At 59.2% G+C, this 17613-nt stretch overlaps 1 protein-coding gene across 5 annotated transcripts; it reads right to left on the bottom strand.

Annotated features, from left to right (window-relative positions):
- Positions 1–35: 35 nt before the first annotated feature.
- On the bottom strand, positions 36–17278 carry PTP4A3 (protein tyrosine phosphatase 4A3). 5 transcript variants are annotated; one of them, XM_053559339.1, is made up of 7 exons: positions 17119–17278; positions 6603–7531; positions 4596–4688; positions 2815–2945; positions 2094–2168; positions 867–980; positions 153–285 (listed from the first exon to the last, which is right to left on the bottom strand). In XM_053559339.1, the coding sequence occupies exons 2-6, from the start codon at positions 6705–6707 to the stop codon at positions 905–907; spliced, it is 480 nt and encodes a 159-aa protein (XP_053415314.1). In that variant the 5' UTR covers positions 6708–7531; positions 17119–17278; the 3' UTR covers positions 153–285; positions 867–904. The 5 variants fall into 5 exon arrangements, with proteins under 5 accessions (XP_053415310.1, XP_053415311.1, XP_053415312.1 ...); XM_053559335.1 differs by lacking the exon at positions 867–980 and having other exon boundaries at positions 36–285; positions 17119–17276; XM_053559336.1 differs by lacking the exons at positions 867–980; positions 17119–17278 and adding an exon at positions 10191–10266 and having other exon boundaries at positions 36–285.
- Positions 17279–17613: the final 335 nt, after the last annotated feature.

Genomic DNA, 17613 nt, shown 5'->3' with positions numbered 1-17613 from the left:
TGGGCCACAGAGCAGGGAGACAGAGGGTGGGGACAGATGAGAAAAGAGACAGGCAGGGAAGGGCGCACAGCCGGTCAGATTCCAGGACACCGGTGCGCCGGCAGTACAAGGAAGGAAAAGCCAGGTGGGGGCTGGCCAGGGCACAGACCTCCTGGCTGAGCCCTGAGCTACATGATGCAGCACTTGGTCTTGTGCATATGAGGGTCTTTGAACCGCAGTCTCTGTTTAGGCCGGTATTTCTCCAGATAGGTGAGCTGTTTGCTATTGATGGCTCCGCGACGCTTCCTGGGAAGAGGGGGCATAGAAAGGGGTCATCTGGGCTCCAGGCAGCCACCTCACCTGCCCCAGGAGTCCACAGCACAGAGGAAGCAGCAGAGCCCCTTCTCCCCAGGGCCTTTGCCTAGCTGTTCCCATTGCTGAAGTCCCTCTTCCCTGGTCACCTGCAGCTCAACCTTGATTGCCTTTCAAACTCACCCAGGTGTCACCTCCTCCAGGCTGAGCCCCTGGGCTCCACACAGCTGCCAGGCTTCCCTAGCAGGCACTACCCCACCCCTAGGCCATGAGCTCTTAGAGGGCACCACAGGTGGGGCCTGGGCACATCCACCATCGGAGGACAGGGGTACCTGCAGGCAGCAAGTGAGGGAGAGCTGTGCACAGAACTCAGGAGCCAGAGTCTTGCCTTGATCCCTCCCCAGCTATGCCATCCTGGCCAAGACCCACTGCCTCCCTGAGCCTCAGGTTTCTCATCTATAAAATGGGATCTCCGTGCTGGGACTGATGCTAGGCATGGAGCCTAGCACAGGGCAGTAGGGGCAGTGGGGTCATCATAGGCAGTGAGCTGCTTCCACTTCCAAGACAGGAAAGACCTGGTCTCTGAGGTCACACCGTCTCTGCCACCTTGCCTTCACACATGCACCTGGCTGGGGTGGACAGGAGAAGCTTCCTGGAGGAGGTGACACGGCAGAGGAGCCTGACAGACCCTGAGGTGACAGGACAAATGAGAGCTTAGCACTTCTAGAAGCTCCTCCATCCCACCCTCCTGTGACTTCAGGTGTGGCCATGGACTCTAACCTCAGCTGGGTCCCTGTGCAAAAACCCCACAAACATCTCAGGCTCACAAGTCAGTGTCATGAGTCACTGGGGTTTGTGCCTGCTTGTTTCTGTAGCACAGCCTAACCTGCCCTGGCCACTCTAGCTGACCCTGCCCGACCCAGCCCAGTGCAGAGGGAGCCACACAGCAGAAGCCATGGAGGCTTAGCAAGGTGTGGATTCTTGATGGCTGTGGTGAAGGCCTGGAGCCAGTCCACCGGAGCCGCGCCGAGGCACGCAGGGAGAAAGAGTGGGTGTTCATAGGTATGCTGTCATGTGTGATGTGTGTGCATCCAGGGCTCCCCTGCAGAGACCTGAGTGTGCAGGCACATCCTCTCACATGGACACACAAGGTGGGTGGCAGGGCTGGTGGCAAGCCTATCTCAGGAAAGAAGGGATGTCTGTGCCCCGTCAAGGCCATTTCAGGAGCAGCACAAGAGCCTGTGTGTGTCACACATGTGCACAACCAGGCAACGGGCAGAGCAGCGTCCATGTGCCTGTTGAGGTGGCCCTGCTGTGCCTGCCACTCCCCAGCACCCCAATTCCCAGGAGCAGTGGGCAGAGGGGAGCCTGGAAACCCTTGGGGTAGGGCAGGAGCAATGGGACATGGGCAGCTCCAGGCGACACCAGTCCACATCACGCCCTGCACTGGGAGGGTTTTAGGTTCTTGGTTTCTGCTGAGGAGCTGGACTGCATAGCATCTGGGGTCCACCTATCCCAGCAGGATGGCTGGGGCCTACAGAGCCAAGTGTGTGAGGGCAAGAAGGACATGCTCAGTGGAGCGGCCCCCACTATTGTGAAGTCACCTTACTGTCCTCTGCCTCCAGGCTGTTTAAACATGCTTTGCGGCTGCCTGTTTCTGCAGCTGGGCCAGCCTGTCCTGATCACAGCCCAGCAGAAGCTGCAGGGTGGTGGACGTCTATGCAGTGAGCAGAGGGCCTGGCTGGCCAGGACACTCTCCGGGTATGGGGTCACAGCCCACCCTCCTGCCACCAGGCACTCACTGTCGGATGAACTGGATAGCATCCTCGTACTTCATCCCACTCTCAATGAGGGCCAGCGCCACGAGGACCGGAGCCCTGGGGGCAGACAGCACATTGGGGTCACCTGAGCCCACATACCCTAAGATTCCCCATGAGGGCATAGGCTTGGTGCCGAATCAAACTGCCTGGGCCCAAGTCCCACATCCCTCTGTCCCTAATGGGCAGCCTCGGGGGGTTCGGGCAACCTCTCTGTGCTTTGGGCCCCTCACATGTAAAATTTGTTGGCAGGACAGTAACCATGGGAGCACAGATAAAGTGCTGGTGTCCACCTGAGACAAGGCTGTGACATACATATCAGCAATGCCCCCACCACCACCAGCTGGTCTTCCCTCTGCAAATGGGGGGCTCCCAATGCCTGGGTCATTTCAAATCTAGGCTGCTGTTCTTCCTGCTGCAGGGGTCCAAGGCCCCAGTTGAGCAGGGGTGTCCTTGTGTCCTGCACAAGGAACAGGGACAGTTTCAACCACAGTTGGAAGAAGCGGGGTTAGACCTGGGAAGGACTTCCTCCCTCTCTGCAAGGCCATCAAAGGATTTGCCTAGGAGCCCGGAACATGGGGTGCTGACCTGTGAAGGTCATGTGGATGAGCACTCCAGACCCACACGCAAAAGCAGGAAAATGAGACCACAGATGCCCAGGCTCGAGCTGAGCTCCCAGCGGCAGCAAGCCCAGCCCCCAGCTCACCGTCCCAGGCCTGCCACGCAGTGCACAGCCACGCAGCTGCCAGGGTCCTCGCAGAACTTGGCCCTCAGCAGGCTCAGCCAGTCCTCCACTACTTTGCCAGGTGGGGGTGCCCCATCGTCAAATGGCCAGTCCTGCAGAGGAAGCAGCCTGTGAGGATCCCCGCCTAAGGGGGTAGCAGGGGGCCCAAGGCTCAGGCAGGTTGGGACGAGTACAGGTTGAGAGGCAGTGCATGCTGGGAGCCCACTAGGGTGGAGGCAGAGCTCGGCTGTGAGCACCTCACCATGAGTGCCTCAGACTCCTCCAGGAAGCCTTCCCAGACTACCCACCCCTTTCTGAACATAGCCACCTCTGGAGTTCACCAGCCCTGCCACCTCCATCCCACCAGCCAAGCTCTGGTTCTGGGGTCACAATCCCTCTGCCTGTGGGTCCATAGTAGCCTAAGAGGTTTGAGATCAGCAGGCCCAAGGGCTCTTGTCCTCCACAGTGGCACACATGATGTCTGACCCATGCTGTCTGCATCTCCACCCCCTAAAAGTGGCCAGTTACCATAAAGATGAATGAAGAGAGGGCTGTAGAGTGAGACCATATTTCTGGGAGCAGGACTTGAGCCAGGTAACCCTGGGCCCTTCAAGTTAGTTGTTCAGGGCAGGGGCATTAGTTTGGTTTTGGAAAATTGGATGCATATCCCACCCACCCCCACTGCCCTGGAGAACAGGAGAGGCACGGCTAAGTCAGCAGGGGGCAAGCCGTGCTACTGGGAGGACAGAGATGCCTCAGTCTGGGGAAGCAGTTCACATGGGTCCAGGGACTGCGCCAGAGTTGGTGCTATGTGGTATCAGGCATGAGCCCACAAGGGCCCGCTGAGACTGAAAGCCAGTCCTTGGGGTCACCTCGTCCCCTCCCCAGCCTCCAGGCAGGGCAACTGCTGGGCACCTGTCTGCATGGCTGCCTAAAGTCTAACCCAAATCCTTCTGCTGCAGTGGTGGGGAGGCAGGGTCACTGACGGCCCTGTGCTAAGAGGTGCTCACACATCGCCACCTCCCATCCTTTTAAGCACCCACTCCGAGGCTCAGAGTAACCTGAGGGGCCACACAGCTGGGAAGGTGCAGAGGCAGGAGCCACCCAGGCCTGAATAGCCCCAAAGCAGCAGCTCTTCCCACCACTCCATGCTGCCAGGCAGTGACCACCAAATGCAGCAACACCTGTCAAAAATAGGGCTCGTGGATGAAAGACAGTAAGGAAGGGGTCCTCCACACAGGGTAGAAGAGACAGAGGCCCAAGCACAGGGCCTGCTGCACACGACTGGCCTCACTCTACGCCCCAGCCCAGAGGGAGGCCTGCACCAGGGAGCTGCTGTCCACCAGGCTGGGGTGGACCCCACAGGGCTGGCTCCTGCCTTAGCCTCCACCTAGATTTGGGTCCCTAGGGCCAGTGGAGCCAGGGAAACAGCCCTAAGCATCCCTCCTCACAGTCTCTGCAGAGAACCTTCCCAGAGATCTGCTGCCCAGCAACCAGCCCCCCAGACACCAGGCAGACACCTGAGGTGAGACTCAGGCAGGCCTAGGGCACAGGAGCCCAGCAGCCTATACCCAGCCCCACTGGGGTCTAGCTCTGCCAGGGTTCACTTAAGGAATTGGATACACACCAACTGAGCCCCAGCAACTAAAAGGGGTGCCTAAACCCAGAGGAATGCCTAAGCCGAGGGAACACCCAGGCCCAGAGGGTCCCTCCACCCCATCCCCTAGACAGCAGCAGCATCCCCGGTGCCATATGGCCCTCACCACCACAGTGATGCCATCCTTCTCCAGCGGGGCTTTGTCGTAGGTCACTTCACACACACGTACCACAGTAGTGGCCCCGTATTTCTTTAGGTCCTGGCAGGGGGAGGAAGGAGGAGGCAGGCTGGCCTGGGGCTGCAGGGCCCAGAGGGCAGGACCCACTGACTAGAGCCCCCAGGGCAGGGCCATGATCTCCTGGACCGGACAGGAAGGCTCAGATGCAGTGTGACCCACCCAGGAGGACCTTCAGGCTCAGTTACTGCCCAGGGTGGCATGTGGGGTTGGAAAAGCCTTTCCTGACGCTGCCAGGCACCTGTCCCCTGGCCCAGCAGCAGAGAGGAAGGTGCTCCTACCTATAGTTATCACTGTCACTCACTGCTGGACAGGTGCAACCGCAGCTCCCAGCACACCACCCCCCACTTCTGTGGCAATCAGGACACCTGAAATTACCAGCAAGGCCTCATTTTCCAGGCAAAGCAACTTAGTCAATCCCCCAAGAGGGCCAGCCTGCTCCAGCCTGCCATGGCCCTGCATCTGAGCAGCCTTCCTGCATGGCAGGCCCACTCAGGAGCCTATCAGAGTGTCCTAGGGCAGGCCCCAGCTGCCAGGGCCCTTAGAGCAGGAAGGCAGGTGCCCACTCAGATAGCAACAGGAAGGAGCCAGCCCTGCATACAGCATGGAAGCCCCACACTACCAGGGAAAAGGTCACAGCAGTTCACAGCCAGGCCGATATATAAGCCCCATGCCACGCAGACCACATGTGGGGCTATTCCCACCCACACCTGCTCCCAGCTGCTATTTTGGGAGTGGTGAGGAATTAGTCGCTGGGCCTTGCTGGTCATGCGATGGGGACACTGGACACAGGGAGGCCAGAACCCAAGTATTCCGAGAATACAGGGAGGAGGAGAAGCCAAGCTCTGAGGCCAGGGGGTACACCGGAGTCCCTCTGTGCCCTCAGCAAGGGCAGCAGCCACCCAGCCAAGACTGAGTCCCAAGTCTGGTCATACACTAAGCCATGATACTAAGCCCTGACCTTGGTTACACACTGACTCCTAATCCTAGTCACATATTGAGCCCCAAGCCTAGTCACACACTTAGCCCTGAACTGGCTACACACTGTGCCCTGTCCCTGGGTGACACACTGAACCCCAACCCTGGCCTGGTCACATGCTTAGCCCTGATCCTAGTCACATTCGGTGGCTCACCAGCACTGTACTCCCCAGTCTTGCTATTATCTCAAGGGTCTCAGTGATGACAGGGGGCAGCCATCCTCCATGGGGGTCACTCTCTCTACAGTTCTCAATGCTCTCTCACGCCCATCTCCCTATTTAATTATGCCAAGTCCACGGTGACCTATCTCATGTTGCAGAGGGAACAACAGAGTCTGAGACCACAAGCGACCCTGGACATGGCTCTGCAAACCCCTCACCCCTCTGAACAGGCTTGCGTGGCTGTAGGCCCTGCACACAGCCAGAGCGTGTGGAGCCCAGGCTCCCCCAGGAGGTGTGAGATTGCTCCAGATGCTGCTCCCAGCACAGGCTCTGCTAACACCTCTGGTCACATCTGCCAGAACTGCAAAGAGCGGGTCCCCCTGCAGTGGCCATTCCCTCCTCACACAAGAGATCTGTGCCCTGGAACCCCCAGCCCACCCTGCTCTAACCTGAGGCCTCTTCGGAGCCTGCACTCCTGTCCCCACCCACCTGTCCCCTATCAAGCAGCAACTTCTCAAGTCGACCCCCTTCCCTTGCTCAGCCTCTGCACAGAGGCCAAAGGGTGAACAAAGGACTTGGGAACAAAGTCCGCCTTTACCTTACCACTTGCCTATAGCCCCACAGCATGGAGTTCCCCCTGCTCATGCACCCCCCCCTCTGCAGGACCCCCGAGGACCCACATGAGCCCCCAGGACATCCTATGTCCCCTCTCAGGATCCCATAACAGGGAGCAGTATGTGGGGTCGATGGCTGCAAACCCCACCTGCCAGCTCTGGCCTGTCGATCCCACCCCACTCACCTGGATGAAGGCGCTGAGGGTGGCGTTGGTGGGGTTGTGTGTGATGAGGAAGCGCATGTGCTTGTAGCTCACCTCCACTGGCGCCGGCCGGTTCATGCGAGCCATGCTCCAGCCTGGGGGGTGTTGGGGGCAGGGGTAGGGAGGCCGGGACCAGGCCAGAGAAGCCCCAACAGACCCCAAAACCAAGCACAATGAGATCCCTGTGCTTGTCCAAGACAGAGAAAAGACTTTTAAAAACTTGCCCCCACGCCCTGCATAAATATTGTGCAGATACTTGGGAGAGGAGGAGGAAGCTGCCCAGTGTTTGGATAATTAAAAAAGAAAATCCAACTCCTTAAAAAAGAAAAGGAGCAAAACAGGCTCTCAACATGAAACAGGCAGCTCCAAACTCCTGCCTTGGATAACAACTATAAAGAGGCAAAAACAAAGTAACCACCACCAAGAAAACTTAAAAATCGCAAAGTGAGTCTGGCCACCAGGGCAGTGTCCAGCGCTGGGCCACTGGGGTCACCCTCTCTGCATCAGGGGTTGGGCAAACAGCCCCCTTCACTCAAGGGTGGGCCCCAAACCCCCAAGGACAAAGGAAAAATGAACTGAGCCAACTCTGAGGCGGGGTCTTGCGGTGGGGTCTCAGGCAGTGGCTGTGGCCAGCAGGTGGCCGTGGCCTCAGATGCAGGGGTCTCTGTCACGTTACCCCATCAGGGTACAACAAGTCCCAAGAGTCTTGGAAGGGGGCAAGGCACTTAGGCAGCAGAGCCAGCCCTGAGCTGGGCAGTGGGGGACATTGGCAGGCAAGGGCGATGGTGAGAGCTGGAGGCACAGGCCCCCTCAGCAGCAGGTGAGGTTGTACCACAGGGCGCAACAGGACTCAGAGCGGCCCTGAGGCCCTCTCCACACATCCCCAGCTGGTCAGCAGCAGGCAATGACGTCTAGGAAGGAAAGAAATGAACATGAGGGGTCACCAAGAGCCCCGCCTCCTGCCCTCCCGGTGACCACACTGAGTGAGCGACCTTCCCAGGCCTCGGCTTCCCCACAAGGGACCACAAGGAAGACCAGTTCCTACCAGGGCCAACAGAGGGGCCTGAGGAAAAGGGACAGCCACCACAACGTGGGGGAGGTGGGTGGAGGAAGAGGGGATTTCAGGGACATACGCTCCCAGGAGCATGCTGAGCCCCAGCTTATAGATGGTGGTACATCTGTGGCGACATAGACTAAGCCCCCCCTTCTCAGCAGCCTGTGGTCAGCAGACACCCCCACCCCACCCCAAGGACAGTGCCCTTCTCCTCTTCGGTTCCTGGGCCTCTATGGAATGCCTCAGGTGCTCTTCCTCAGAGAAAGGGGCTCAGGGCACAGTGGGGGGTACCACCCCACACATGGCATGCCCAAGAGCTGCCCTAGTCACCTCTCACTTTCCACAGAATGTGTCCTAACCATCCCTGTCCACCTGGCCACTGTGTCTCTGCTGCACACACGGAGCTGGCCAGACACATAAGACACAGGTCGGGCTCTGCCCTCCCAGAGCTCAGAGAGGCAGGGATAGACCACAGCAGCAAGGCCAGCCACCAGGCACATACTGAGGTGGTGACAGCACAGGTAGCCAGGACTAGGGTCTCACTGTGACAAGATGCTAGGTCTCATGACTCCCAAGGTCACAGGCAGTGGGTCCCAGAAGGGCCCAGCCTTCCTACCATACACAGCAAGGCTAGCAGACCTTGGGCATGTCGCTGGCCTCTCTGGACCACACTTACCCCATCTGCACAATGAGGGCCCAGACAAGATAACCTAAAGGCCCCCCAGCTACAACCCAGGAGTCCACTGACCCTCCAACCACTGGACACAACCCAAGCCCCACCCCACCACTCTTATCTGCTCACTGTCCCTTCCTCCCTGAGAAACGAGCTCACTGTCCCCTCTCTCCCTGAGAGGAGCACCTCATGGGCCCCACCTGGCAAAGTGCTGGGTTGCCTACCTCCCCTACTTTTGCCCTGCCCAGTGTCCTTTTTGAAGCTGCCTACCAGGCCGGCTGGGCCTCCAGAGCCTCAGCCTGGGTGCAGGAGCGGCACAAGGCTGGGACCCCACACTCAGAGCAGCCTGCCACCACTGCTAGCCAGGAGCCGGAGCCACAGGCCCCATCACCCAGGACTGAGGCCACACAGGATGGTGGGGGATCCTCACTTGCCCGTCTGCCACACCCCGGGCAACAGCCAGCACTCACAGGCTCAGGGTAGGCATTCTGTCCCTTGCATGGTCTTGAGAGGCTTACAATGGAGGGACCCCAGAAGGAGGTAAATGGCACAGGGAAGGAATCCTACCCCTAGTCCGGCCAGGCCCCACCCTGCAAGCGCAGCCTGTGAGTGTATAGGTGAGGGAGCCACCAGGTCCTCACAGCACACAAACAGCTGGTCCCCCCTGGGGAGGCACAATGTCCCCAAGTGCACACGTGTGTGTGCGTGTGTGTGTATGCTCATGTGCATGAGCTGAACTCATGTTTACAGAAATGAAGAAGGAAAAGAAGCCCAAGAAGCCACAGCATTGGGGGGGTGGGGCTCTCCCTTAGGCTGGGGACCTGGGGAGACCTTGTGGACAACATGCCTGGCTCTGTTGTCCAGCACCCCTGGAAAATGCCTCAGGACTGAGGGTCCACACCCCACATTACTGCCCACCTAAGACCTCAGGATGTCACGTATCCCCAGAGATCGGGGCTTAGAGTGGGCTGTGGTCAGCAGTCAGAGCTCACGCTGGAAGAATGGGATCAGGGGTCTAGGTGGAAGTTGGACCAGGTGGGCTGGGGTCCTGTTACACATCCCACTTGTCTCTGCAGTCTGGGGTCCCCCACCACCAGGTAAGAGCAAAGCAGTTATGTCTGACTTTCCTGTCCCACATGGCCAAACTCTGCCTGGTAGCTACTCACCAGGAAGAAGCCCCCTCCACACCCACACCACCCTCCGTGAGCTCAGTGAGTAGGGCCCAGAGCGCAAGGGTGAATGAAGACTAGGCCTCAGGCTCCCTGTCTGCGAAATGGGTACAGGCTGGCCCGCCCCAATTAGTCAGGAGACCAGTATAGTTTCAGCCTCTCTGCTGCTACCAGCCCCATCCCACCCCACCCTGCCACAAGAGCCCTGCTAGGAAGCCTCCTTCTTTCAGGCCCTCGGGCTGCCACCCTTTAGCTTCACTCCTGGGATCCTGACCCAGACTGGGGCCAGCGGACACAGATCCCTTTGCTAGTGCCAGAGCAGCCATCGTCTCAAGACCCTTTACAGGAGGGCCCACCTCTGTCCCTCCAGTGTTTGGCTGGGTGCCCCAAGTGAGGAAGCAGGCCAAGCCACACCAGGTACCTATTTCAGGGGGTCCTTCAGCCTCAGGTGTAGGAGACAGGAAGGACACTGAACCCCAGTGCATAGGAGAGGAACCCGAGCTTCAGCGAGGCTCCCACCCTCATCCCAGTTGACACTGAATCAGCAGGCTTCAGAGCGGGTCCCTACAGGACCGGCAGGGATGGAGGCCCAGGAGTCAGTGGGGTCCTGGACGAGGTGAAGACTCTCCATGGGAAGAACTAGGGGGCACAGGGGTCTCCCCACCCAGGCTCACCAGAGCAGCAGTGCCGGTAGCCTGGGCTGGTCTGGCGGGCACCTTCCTGCAGCAGGCGCTGGCTCTGGCTATACCCATGCTGCTGCTGCCTGGGGCTATTTATAGCGCCTGTGGGTTGCAAGGGGGGCAGTGACCTGCAGGCGACCTGCCCAGTGGCTCCCACACCGCCACCCAAATATAGCCGCCTGCAGCAGAGAGACCTGACCAAGAGGAAGCACCCTCATGGTGGGAAAGGCCAGCCCAAGGCTGCCCCAGGCACCACCTCCTGCACTCCCTAGAGCCTTCCTGGCCGCCACATCCCTCCCCTTGGTGGAGAGGAGGGGGCTGCTTGGGGTTCTGGATGCAGGGCAGGACACCCGGTCAAATGCCTGGAGGGACCCACCAAACTCCGGAAGTGAAAATGCCTCTGCGGTGCCTCCGTGGAGGTGGGTGATAAGGCGCTGACACAAACAGGATAAGGGTGGCCCTGAGTGACCCTGCCCAGCTCACCAACCTCACACCTCAAGGACTCCATTTACAGGGCACCCCTTCAAGGTAGCTACTCTCACCCGCCCCCAGCATACAGATGAGGAAACTGAGGCACCAAGAATAGAAACATCCCCGGGTCACACCAGCAGGCAGGGTTCCGCTAGGGAGCAGAACCACTTAGCCTCCGCTCCCATGAAGCCCTCCGTGATGCTCCCAAGCAAAATGCTCCCTGAGATTCTTGACCTGCCCCCACCAGAGGGCTCCCAGCTTTGCATCCCAGGAGGACTGTGTCTGGGATCTCACATGCTTCCTGGGCTACAAGCCCCAAGAGTGGAGCCTGGCATCCGGGTCAGCTCTGTACCTGCCCTGCACACAGAGGCCCTCAGAGCAGGCGGGTAGGGCCCTCAGCAAACAGTCCTGGAGGCTTTATCCCTCTGGGAACCAGGCTCGCAGACAGCCTGGTCCTGGCAATCAGCGGTCAGTGCCTGGGGTGAGGACAGGCAGAAGCAGGCTGGCCAGGGTCCCTGCCAAGAACACAGCCTCTCCTAGCCCCCCCACACATACATATCCAGAGAGTATCTCCATCAGCCCAGCATGGCACAGCCATGCCTTCTCCTGTCCCCCAATGGACATGGATGTGTCTAGGCTGGAGATCCCTCGGAGACCCCACTCAGGGGCACCACAGCCAGGTAGCCCTGCCCACTGCTCAGGGAGCCCGTACCAGCATTAGCTCCCTGGCAGGTACTCCCACCCCTGACTCCCCCTCCAGCGCTCTCAGAGCACCACCTTCAGTAGCAGTTCCCAGGACAAAGCCAGAAATGGGTCAGGTCTAGGCACTTACTGCCCTAGCAATCTTCCACCTCAACCTTTCTAAGGACACTGCCAGACGCTGCATCCCATGAACATCACCATGTAATGATAAAACACAGCAGCTCAGAGAAGTTGAGCAACTTGCCCGAGTCACACAACCAGGAAGCAAAAAGAACCACAGCTGGAGCTGAGTTTTGCTGACACCCAAACACCCTGCTTGTCCCAACCTCCACCCTCTAGGACACAGAACCCCCGGGGCAAGCTGATCCTCCACCTCAGCCTCTGTTTCCTCGTCTGTAAAAGGGGAGTCTTAGGGAAAGGTCCCATCAAGTTCTGTGATACCGTGACCAGGACGGAGGGCGCACCATGCTGCTGGGGCTGCAAATGTGGGCTCCCAACATCCTCACTCCCCTGGCCTCCATTCCCTTGTCTGGGGCCCTCTGGCCAGGTCTGGGGGGCACCTGCTTCAGCTGGCACAGCCCCAAGCCTTTCGGAGAAGTCTATTTATATTGGAGCAGGAGCTGTTCCTGGAACCCTCCCAGAGCGAGCCCAAGTCTGTCCATTGCTAGGGGGGGCCAAGAAGGGAGACCCGAGCAGGCCAAGCCCAATCCTCTAGGAAATGGACCCAGAGCCTTCATGCCTCCTGCCCTGAGGGTCCAGGCCCCTCACCAACCCCCCTCCACCAACCCCTCTCCTAATTCCCGTCCCTTGGGCCACATACCCTTTAGAGCACCATGTCCCACCCCAGAGAAGGCAGCCCTGACTGGAAGAGGGACTGTGACGGCCTCAGTTCCATCCCACCTCCCAAACAGGCCCTGGCACCAAGAGGGCTCCCACTTGTTTGTGGAAGGAACAAATGACCCAACGTTCCAGGCAGAGGTCCAGATCTGAGAAACATCCAGAACCCATCACAGGATCTCAGGAGGAAACTCAAAGGTCACCCACACCACCTAATCCCCCAGTTTGCACACCTCTAGAGATGGGAAGCTCACTACTCATTGCCAGCCCTTGTGCCTTAGGGCACCTCCCCAAGTTCTCAGTCCCTCTCTACTGTTTCCTGAGCACCCATTACTGGGGCAGGGAAAGACCCTAAGTAGAAGAAGCCCCAGGTGGGAACTGATCTGGAGGGCAGGGTGGTCAGAGAAGGCTTCCCAGAGGAGCTGACCAGAGGGAGAGGAAGGCATATGCCTGCTGCTGGAGTCTCACATCAGGGCTTGACCCACTGCCCTGACTCCCTGTGCAACCCAGGCCAATGCCAGCCCACTCTGGAGGCTGTGGCCATCCCTATAGACAGAGACACTGCCAGAAAGAAAAGCCACTTTCTGAGGGAGTGCCAGCTCTGAGCCAGGCGTAGGATGCCTGGAGTGCAACCTGGAAGCAAAGCTGCTGGGAACAGGCTTGGGTTTCCACTGGGCAGGCACCTGTTCTCCCTGCTGGGGCTCTCGAGACAAGTACGCTGCATGGACACTACTCTGCATGCAGCCACTGCCCCTCCAGGGCCACACAGGCCCACCCTCACCACACACGGCTATAAGGCACTGACTTTCCAATCCAGGTGGCCCACCTACCCCCTCCCCGCCACACACACACAGGCCACCCTTGCATGCCGCCAGCCACCAACACTGCCTGGCAGGCCGCAGCTCCACCATAGAGCTGGGAGTTATAATTGTCACTTCCATGGGCAAGCACATGGATGGGCACTTGGCATTACTGTGGGCCAGGCTGCGCTGTCATTGGGCCAGCCAGGCAAGCAGCAGGGTGAGGCCCACCAGGCACCATGGTTTCCAGGACCTTGTGCCATTCAGACCCTGCCAGGCCTGCCCTGAGCTTCCCGAGCAGGTACTTAATACCACGCCTCCCTCCAGGATGATCAGAGCCACTGGGGGGAGGAGGGAGCAGGGGACACGGAGGAGCACCATCCTTCTCACAGGATCACTCCAAACCATGCTGTTGGACCAGCCTCCGGGCTTACACAGACCCACAGGCAGATGCAGTGCTGCTATGACCACTTCTTCCCTCTGCGCCCCGGTTTCTCCCCTGTAAAAGGTACAACAAGCCCTGCCTTGCTAGGGTCTCAAGGGGACAAAGGAGGCAATGGGCACGAACAGCTGGAAGACAGGGCTTCTGTCTGAGGAAACTGAGGTACAGCCAGAGGCAGCAGGACCCTCAAGTGTGTGCATTTGTTTTTTGTTTTTTTTTTTTGGCCGGGGCTGGGTTTGAACCCACCACCTCCAGCATATGGGGCCGGCGCCCTACCCCTTTGAGCCACAGGCACCACCTGCACTTGAACTTTTCAAGTGCCTGTTCTGCCACCCCACAAGCCTAGCTGGTAGCAGAGCAGGCAAGCTACCTCCCCTGCCCAGGGGCCTGAGATGGGGAACAGAAATGGGGGCTGTCAGTGGCTGAAAGGCAACCCAGGAGCCACTGGCAAAGAGGTCACCTATGACATCCCCTGGTGCTACACTGGCTATGGCCCACACCCAAGCCCTCTGGCACATGGGGGCAGCACCCAGGGCAAACCCCACCACGTACTCCACTACCCTGCCCAAGATGCCAACTCCCTACACTGCCCTCGCCTTTCCCAAGGCTCACGTTGGCTCTGCCACCAGCACACCCCTCAGGACTCCCACCAAGGGGAAAAGGAAAATAATATTTGTCACAGTCATTCCCCCAATATGACAAATATTAAGCACCTTCCGGTCCCAGGTACTGGGCTAAACTTGGGAGGTACAGGGAAATAAATCAACTAAACACACAAAAAGGCTGCCTGCCCTGTCCTTTCTTCCAGCTGGCTTCCTGGCTGTACCCCCACACCCTGGGAAGCTGCTTCACAGATGTCCACCATGGGTGGGCCAGGCAATTACAGAATTGTGTCCCTATATGCAGCCATCACTACTGAGTCAGGGGTCATATCATCCCAGGGCTGAGTCACTCGGACTCCTCAAAGAGACCCCACTTCAACCTGTGCCTCAGTTTCCCAGGCTCTCATGTACAGGGTTAGAATGTGGGCTGCCTGGCTCACAGCTGGGACACCCCCGCTCCAGGCTGCTGGACCAGGTTCCACTCCCCCTGCTGTCTCCCTCCCTCTGGCCCAGCCAAGGCTACCAACCCACACACACCCCCACCTCCCAGCCTTTAGACACACAGCTCTCCACAGCCAGGCCCATTTCCTCAGGCTCTAGCTCAGGCGGCATCTCCTCTGGGCATCACTAAGGGTAAGGTGGGACAGTTACACTCTGTGCCCCAGTTTCCTCATCTTTAAAAGGGGTAACAAGAGTTACTCCCCTACAAGGCATTCAGAAATAAAGAATTAAGTCATGAGAAGTACTCAGGACAGGGCCTAGGACAGGACTAGAGTGTTGGCTATTAGTGTTACCAATACCGTCCCCGAACTCCAGAGAGGAGCTCGCTGCCTCCTCTCCTCCAGTCTCAGCTCAACTCCAGTGAGAAACAGGCCACTCGGACCTGGAGGCCTTCCAGGCCAAGTGCCCTTGGCACCCACCTCCTGTGAGCCAGGTTTCAGGGCCTCACACCCTTGTCATTAAGCACCCCCTCCTTCCCAACATTCCTGACACCCCACCCCCCACCCCAAGAAACTCAGGATCCCAGCCTGGGAACCACATAGGAAAGCACAAGTATGCCCTTGCAGGACATCCACCTGCAGCCCTGCCCCTGCCACAGTGAAAGGGGACTCCCAAGGAGCCCCTGGGTGCCTCTGTCCTCCCGTACCTGGTCAGAGTCTCCAATCATCCACCCCTCCCTTCTCTCTCCCGCGCCCCCACCGAACCACCCAGTCCACTCTTCCAGCCAGGGGAGGTATCAAGGGTGCTGTCTGTGTGTCCAGACAGCAGCTCACTTCAAGTTTGATGAGTGTGCATTCTCCCTCCAGTCCAGACACGTCTGAGGATCAGGGCCTGTGTCATCTGCCTACCCAAACAGTAAGCCACCTCCCACGGGGGTCTGGCTCAGGCCTGGAGGTAGATTGGGGGCCCCCACCCTGCCACTGCTCACATACCTTCCATGGCTCCCTATAGCCTATAAAACCAAGTTCTAGCTTTCAGCCTGGCCCACTGGTGGCAGGTGAGAAGAAGCTGTATGATTCACAGCTCCAGACACTCTGTCTTCTCTGTCTGGAATGCCCCTGGATACTCCTCCTCACACTTAAGACCAGGCCAGCATCTCTCTGCCTCCAGGGACCCCACAGGTGTCCTCAGTGCCCAGGTCTACTGCACCAAGTTTCCATTCATATGTGTACCTATTAAATGCGATCTGGGCACCAGGCCCCATGGCAGGCACTGGGTGGGGTCAGAGTGAACAAAGCCTAACACCTACCCTCAGGGAGCACTATCTGGGAGGAGGAAAGGGGACACACAGCAAGCAGGCAGAGGATCGCAGCAGTCACCACTGGAGGGAGTAGTCACAGAGCCCTCTTGGAGGAGGTGGCCCTCAGGCAGAGACGTGGGCCTCCACCAAATGTGGCATGGGCTCCCATGCCCCAAGAACAGCAGGTACTAACGTCTGTCCCCACTGGCGGCTCAGAGCCTTTTTGTGCCCCTCTGAAGCCCCTTTCACAGAGGCAGAGCACGGCCGCCTGAACCTAGCTCTACAGAGTTCCAAGCCCAGGGCTCCTCCTCTTCCACCCTGACAGATCCCACAAACCTCAGGGGATGGTCTAAAATGCATATGGAGGCCTGCAGAACAGCCAAGACAGATGGCAGGAGGCCCATACCAAATTCGGCCACCAAGCCCCACAAAACACCAGGGAGTCTGGCTTTGCACACAGTTATGACAGCCTGGAAAGCCAACAATCCTTCAAAACCTTGCAGGGAGTTCTTAAAGCCCAAGATGACAGAGGGCCATCTAAGTTGCCATCTACCAACAGTAAATACTAATGATGAAAGTCCCCAAGGGAGAACCCACTTTTGGACAAACCCTGAAAATGTTATAGTGTCACAGAGGTCACAGGGCTCCTCCATTTATGGGGGAGGAGGGTCTGCAGCTCTGACCCCCCCACACACACTGACTTATTTTGCATGGTGGGGTTCAGTAGCCCCACTGGGTGCTGTAGGGAATCAAAGACAACCGTGTAGGGTCTACACCTGCGCTGTAAAGTTCCGTCAAAATCCCCACTTCCCACAGTGTCCAGGTCAACCACACGCCCACATGGCCAGGAGATTCCAGTCCCACAGCACCCCCAAGGGCACGACATGACTGGGCGGCTCGGCTAGCCCTGGACCACTCCTGAGGTCCCAGCAATGGTTCATGGCCCCTCTTCAGTGAAAGGAGCGATGGTAGGTGATAACACCTTGCTGCGTGGTCACCCTCATTGAACAAAGCAGGACCCAGGCAGAGGGGCTCAGCGACGGCTGGGCTCCGGACGGCCCCCAGTCCCTGCTCTGCACTGAGGTCCCCCTGCCTTCTGACACTGTGGCCGGCGAGCCAGCCCCCTGCAGGTGGTAACACCGACGGGCCACACACAGAGAGAGCAGGGCTGGACCCCGCGGCAGCGGCCGGGTCCTACTCGAATTCCGGAGGGAACAGGTCCCACCGCCAGGGCGGCGCCCTCGCCCCACCCAATAACTAGCGACCACGGCTCCCGCCCGGCACGGGTGTGCCTGGGCCGCGCCCGCCCAGGGCCCGCGACACTCACCGCGGGCGGGTCCTCGGCGCTCCCGACGGCGGTGCTGCGCTGCCGCCCGCTTTAAGCGCGTCGGACCCGCCCCCGCGCACGTCAAAGGGCCAGTGCGACCCGCGCGTGGAGCCCCAGCGGATCCCATCCCGGAGAGCCCTGGCAGCTGGGTTGGCGGGGGCGGGGCCGCGAGGCCGCGGGGGGCAGGGCATCCCCGGAGCCCGGTAACCGCGGGGAGCCGGCGGGAGGAGCAGGAAGGCGGTGCCAAGGTCCAGGCCCTGCAGCTGGCGATGGGACACAGCTTAGGGGCTTCTCGGTCTCCCATGGCCTGCTGCAGACTGAAAAGAGTTCTAGGGCCCACTCCCTAGGGATGGGGTGTGGTGAGGCCAGGCCAGTCCCACCCTTTCACCCAGAGACACCCCCAGCCCTCGGCACCTGAGTAGCCCTTGTGCTCTCCTGGCGCCAGGCCTCTGGACACTATCATCCAGAGAGCAGCCCAGGGTCCAGGCCTCTGGA

The sequence above is a fragment of the Nycticebus coucang genome, chromosome 13 (assembly GCF_027406575.1).
Source record: "Nycticebus coucang isolate mNycCou1 chromosome 13, mNycCou1.pri, whole genome shotgun sequence".
NCBI classification, from domain to species: domain Eukaryota; kingdom Metazoa; phylum Chordata; class Mammalia; order Primates; family Lorisidae; genus Nycticebus; species Nycticebus coucang.
Note: the sequence above shows the minus strand (reverse complement) of the source record. Positions and strands in the feature narration are given on the sequence as shown.